At 70.7% G+C, this 5,116-nt stretch overlaps 2 protein-coding genes across 2 annotated transcripts in view; one reads left to right on the top strand and one right to left on the bottom strand.

Annotated features, from left to right (window-relative positions):
- Nucleotides 1-660, bottom strand: part of MNEG_12261 (hypothetical protein) — a gene marked incomplete at both ends in the record, with an annotated part of 2,266 nt that extends 1,606 nt beyond the window's left edge. Inside the window, one exon of the mRNA XM_014039268.1 lies at nucleotides 321-660. Coding sequence (XP_013894722.1) covers nucleotides 321-660 — 340 coding nt within the window. The remainder of the gene's footprint in view (nucleotides 1-320) is intronic.
- Nucleotides 661-2,852: 2,192 nt separating this feature from the next.
- On the top strand, nucleotides 2,853-4,785 carry MNEG_12260 (hypothetical protein; the record flags this gene model as incomplete). The annotated part of the gene is made up of 2 exons (XM_014039267.1): nucleotides 2,853-4,690; nucleotides 4,776-4,785. The coding sequence occupies 2 exons, from the start codon at nucleotides 2,853-2,855 to the stop codon at nucleotides 4,783-4,785; spliced, it is 1,848 nt and encodes a 615-aa protein (XP_013894721.1).
- Between the last annotated feature and the right edge of the window lie 331 nt (nucleotides 4,786-5,116).

The raw sequence follows: 5,116 nt of genomic DNA, 5'->3' as shown, positions 1-5,116 counted from the left end.
GCCATAGCCGCCGATGCCGCCGCCGCCGTCGACGCCGCCGCGCCGCCAGGTCAGCAAGGCGGATGCTATGCTGAGGAGCTGCGTCTCGTTGAACCCTCCCAGGGCCGCCCCCGACGCCGCCACGAACGCCGCACGCCACGGCGCGCCCGGCGCGTGCCCCAGGTCCGCAAACCCCTGCGACAGCTGCCCGAGCTGGTTCGGCGTGCAGCTGCCCAGCAGCTTCCCGGTCCTCGCCTCGAGGGCCGCGACGCACCGCGCGTTGTACAGGCGGAGGCGGCCTAAGCTGAGGCAGATTGCTGCCAGGGGCGCGGCGGGCGCACCAGAAAGCAGCAGCGTCGCGGGTGCCTCTGAGGTGCGGGGCGCCTTTAAAGCTGCGGGATGCGCGGGCCGCCCCAAGGCGCGCGTGCCATCCCCGAGTGCTGCGGCCGGCGCCGGCGCCTCCGCCACGAGCGCCTCGACCAAGAGCTCGGCCAGCAGCTGCCGCGCAGCCTCCGTCTCCTCCTCCCTGCCGCGGCCGCCGCCGCCATCCGTGCCCGAGCCCGAGCTTGCATGCAAAGGGGCGCGCCCGCCGCGCCGGCGGCCGGCGTTTGTCAGGGGGCCGGCGGCGGCGAGCAGCTGCAGGGCGGCTGCTACCTCCTCGCAGCTTCCGGACAGCTGCATGGCGACTGCCTGAGCATCCCCTGGCGCGGCCGCCTCGAGCAACGCGCGGGCCTTCGTGTTGGCTGCCACATGGGCCGGCGGCCCGCTGTTGTTGCCGCTATCGTTGCCCTTGCCGCTGCCGTTGTGACTTTTAGGCTGCCGCACGGACCGCTCTGGCAGATGGTGCCGCTGCACGAGCGGCGACTGTTGCTGCAGATGCTGCTGCTGCTGCTGCTGCTGCTGCTGCTGCTGCTGCTGCTGCTGCTGCTGCTCGTCTTGGTCACGTTTTCGCTGTGTTTGTCGCTGCACGGACCGCCGCTGCTGCTGCCGCTGCTCCTGCTGCTGCTGCCGCTGCTCCGGCTGTTCCTGCGGCTGGTGCTCCTGCTGAGGGTGCGGCTGCTGAGGCTGCTGTAGCTGCGGCTGCTGCCGCCACTGCTGCTGTTGCCGCTGCTGCTGCTGCTGCTGCTGCTGCTGCTGCTGCCGCCGCCCCTGCTGCTGCTGCTGCTGCTGCTGCTGCTGCTCCTGCCGCCGACCAAACCCTCCTTCACCCCTTGACTGCCTCTGAGGTTTGAGGCCCGTGGCCCCAAGCCGTGCCTGCTCGCCTGGAGTGGAGCGGGGTCCAGTGCCATTGCCAGGTGCTGCTGCGCCATCCGCAGACGTAGGCTCCTCCGCCGCCGAAAAAGGAAGCAGGTCGTCATCATCGTCGTCTTCATTGATGCCGATGTCTGTGTATGCGCGGCAAGCTGCCCTGCGCTCTCCTGCCAGGCGTTGCGCATGTCCACCCGCATGCACGGCGGCATGAGGGGCATGCAGCACGTTGAGGTGGCGGGGGTGCGCGCCAGTCCAATGCAAATGCGCTAGGGGACCATATCGCACATGCATATGAAGCGGACGCCCCACAACATACGGGAGACTAGGCGTGCGCGCTGCCAGATCGGTGACTATCAGGGAGCTGAAGATCTCACGAAATCGGTCGCGAGAGTTTCATAGCAAACATCTCGTCTCGCTGAAATCCCAGACGATAGACATACGTTGCCGAAAGTCAGCTGTGATCAACTCACTAGCAGTGACAGCAGCGCGCTGCCGGGGAATGTGGTGATGGCGTAGAAGAGCACAGTAGAAAAGCAGCTATGCTGCGGACATGCGGCGTCCGAGCCGCTGGAGGGCAGGTGTGCACCTCTTGGGCTGCATGCGCACTCGTGCACTGGGTCCATTGCGTGCCCACTCCCGTTGCCAGCCGCCAAACACTGCGCCAGCCCAGTGTGCCCACGCGAGCTGCTCCGATCGCGACCACCTCACAGGCCCGTGCGGCCTGCCTGGTGGCAGCTGCGAAGCTGCTCGAGCAGCTGCTGGCCAGCCACGCCTCTCGCCGGCTGTGCGGCGCCAGCCTGGCCAGTGCTGAAAGCAGCCCCGGCGACCCCAGCGATGCAGACGACGCGGTGCTCCATGCATCCGCCGCTGAGCAGGCCGCCGGTCATGAATGCAGGTGTCCCACTGCCGCCGCGGCAGCGCCAGCCAGAGAGGATCTTGCCACGCCTGCAGCCCCCTTGGACGAGGCAGCTGCAGAGGCCGTGCCGTCGTCGCAGCAGCTGCCGGGTGGGGCGGAAGGGCCACAATTTACATGGCAGGCGCGGGCTCCACCACCCCCGCTGCTGCCGCCGCCGCCGCAGCAGCAGCAGCAGCAGCAGCAGCGGCAGCAGCAGCGGCAGCAGCAACAGCTGCAGCAGCGACGCCGGCACGTCCAAATCCTGAAGCCCCTAAGCCCGATCGGCGGCGGCGGCGGCGCAGAGGCGGCTTCCTTTGACAGCCTTCAGTCATCTCTGCAAGAGGCGGAGGCATTGCGCCAAAGAGAAGCGCAGGAGTCTGTGCTCTTGGCACTCGCGGAATGCGGCCCCCGGCCCCCCAGCCGCCCCCAAGCCAGGGAGGCAACGCACAAGACTAAGCCGGCCAAGTCGCACGCGCGGCCCCCGCCGCACGCGGCGCACACGCTGCACCAGCAACATGCAGAGTTGGAGCCCAAGCCTGCGATAGAGCCGCCCCCCGCCGGCCCCGGCCCGGCGGCGGGCAGCGCCTCTCCAGTGGCCGACGAGCAGCAAGTGGCAGCGGGGTCCGCAGGGGTGGGGTCGGCGGAAGCGCCTGCGTGGTTTAGCGGATTGGATGGGCCCAAGGAGCCCGACGGCGTTCTCGAAGCGCTCAGGAGCGCCGCGCGGCAGATGGGCGCTGCCGGAGCGAAGGCGGCCCAGCAGCAGGCGCAGCAGGCACAGCAGGCGCAGCAGGCGCAGCAGGCGCAGCAGGCGCAGCAGGCGCTGGAGCAGCGGCAGCGGCACGAGGCGGCGGGCGCGCCCGAGGCGGCGGCGCTTGCGACAGAAGCGGCTGAGCTCGAGGCGGGGGGGAGTCATGCGGCCGTGTTGCAGCAGTGGCTGCAAATGGTGGCTGTGGGGCAGCAGGTGGCCGCCGGCCCCGCAGAGGTGGGGCCGGCGGAAGCGCCTGCGTGGTTTGGAGGATCTGATGGGCCCGAGGAGCCCGACGGCGTTCTCGAAGCGCTCAGGAGCGCGGCGCGGCAGATGGAAGCTCCCCGAGCAACGGGGGCCCAGCAGCAGGCGCAGCAGACGCTGCTGCAGGAGCAGCAGCAGCCGCAGCAGCAGCAGGCCGCGGCGCTTGAGAAAGGAGCGTCCATGATTGAGGAAGATTTTGGGCTGGACGAGGGGCAGCAGCAACAGCAGCAGGACGGCCAGCCGCCGCTCTTCACCGACGATGGCGCGGCAGCCTGCGAAGTGGACCCTGCCGCGCAGCCCCCCCAGGCCGCTGGCGCCAGCCCCCCCGCCCCGCCGCGCGTCGACGCTTCGCGGGCCGCGCCGCGCCACGCGCCGAGCGTGGTGGCGCTCCTAGTCGAGCTGGCGGCGTCGCCGGTGCGGCAGCAGCGCGCTCTGATGGACGACCTCGCAGACCGGTCAACTCCGCGGTCAACGCGCCTCATCAGCAGCGCAGACAATGGCGTCCTGTCGGTCAATGCAGTCCGCAACAAGCTTTCGCTTCCTACCGAAACGCAGCTCCTAGTGGGCTCGCAGCGCTACGCGCCCCGCGCGCTGTTCACTCAGCGGTGGCCGCCCGCGCGCCGCCCAGAATGGCGCGGGCCGCTGACGCCGGGCGAGCTGCTGCGTGTCGCGCACGCGGCGGCCGCCAGGGATCGGAGTAGTGAGAGGGCGCAAGAGGTGCTGGGCCGCATGCGGCGCGGCGCCGCGGCAGCACACCTTGACGTGCACCCCAGCCACAATGCGGAGGCGGCGCCCGCGGCCCGCCTGGACGCGCTTTGGCAGCAGGCCGCCGCCGGCGATGCCGCCGTCGTGGGCGGTTGCGGCCGCGTGGCGGGCAGCGCAGGAGTGGAGGCCTGCCTGCCAAGCGGCGGGGAGCTGCGGCCGGGCAGTGGCGAGGCCTGGCTCTTCGGAGAGGCCAGCGGCAGCAAACACCCGGCTGCAGGGCAGCATGTGGGCGCTGAATTTGTGCATATGCAGGACGACGGAAGCAGCAGCGGCAGCAGCAGCGGCAGCAGCAGCAGCAGTAGCAGTAGCAGTCCCGAGGCCGTACCTGCGGCAACTGCCACGGCTGGCGAGGCCCTGGAGACGCTGGAACCACTGCCGCAGCAGCAACAGCACCAGCAGCACCAGCAGCAGCAGCAGCCGCAGCGGCGGCAGCAGCAGCGACAGCAGCAGCGGCGGCAGCAGCAGCAGCAGCAGCAGCAGCAGCAGCAGCAGCAGCAGCAGCAGCAGCAGAGGCTGCCGTCTGGCGGGATGATGGACAATCTCATCCACCAGGCCGCCATGGGTCCACGCCCCCGCCACGCCGGCCAGGGCGGCAGCAGCCTGTCTGTCGTCAGCACCGGCGGCGCCCTGTTGCTCGCAGCACCCGGGGACGGCGAGGTGATGCAGCAGCTGCTGAGGCAGCAGCTGGCGTGGGAGGTGTCACTCCTGCAGCACAGGCCGGGGTCGGACGCGGCGGCGGCCGCGGCGGCTGCTGCTGCTGCGGCGCCGTCGCCGCGTGCGAAGCATGTTGGGTGGGGCCATGGGTCCAGGGAGCAGCAGCAGGGCAAGGGGCTGGATAACCTGCTGCGGGAGCTGACGTCGCCTTGGGCGCAGCAGGCCCAGCTAGCTGCCGAGCAGCTTCTTCCAGGGCGGCAGCAGCAGCAGCAGCAGCAGCAACAGCAGCAGCACCAACACCACCATCACAACCGATACCAGCAGCGGTCGGCGTTTATGGAGCCCGCAACCCTCCCGCCGCCGGGCGCGGGCGCCCCTGCGACCACCGGCGGCGCGGGCGGCGCAGGCCGCGGGGGCGGCGCGGCAGCGGCATACGTGATGAGCCTGATTACGGAGGCGGGCAGCAGCCACAGGGCTGTGAAGGTGCTTCGCAGCTTCAGCCACCACGTGGACGGCGCCTGCATCACCGCCGCCGCCGAGCGCATCGCGCGCTGGTGTCGCGC

Source organism: Monoraphidium neglectum, assembly GCF_000611645.1.
Source record: "Monoraphidium neglectum strain SAG 48.87 unplaced genomic scaffold scaffold03151, whole genome shotgun sequence".
Lineage (NCBI taxonomy): Eukaryota > Viridiplantae > Chlorophyta > Chlorophyceae > Sphaeropleales > Selenastraceae > Monoraphidium > Monoraphidium neglectum.
The sequence above is the reverse complement of the archived record's forward strand: the minus strand, read 5'-3'. Positions and strand labels throughout refer to the sequence as shown.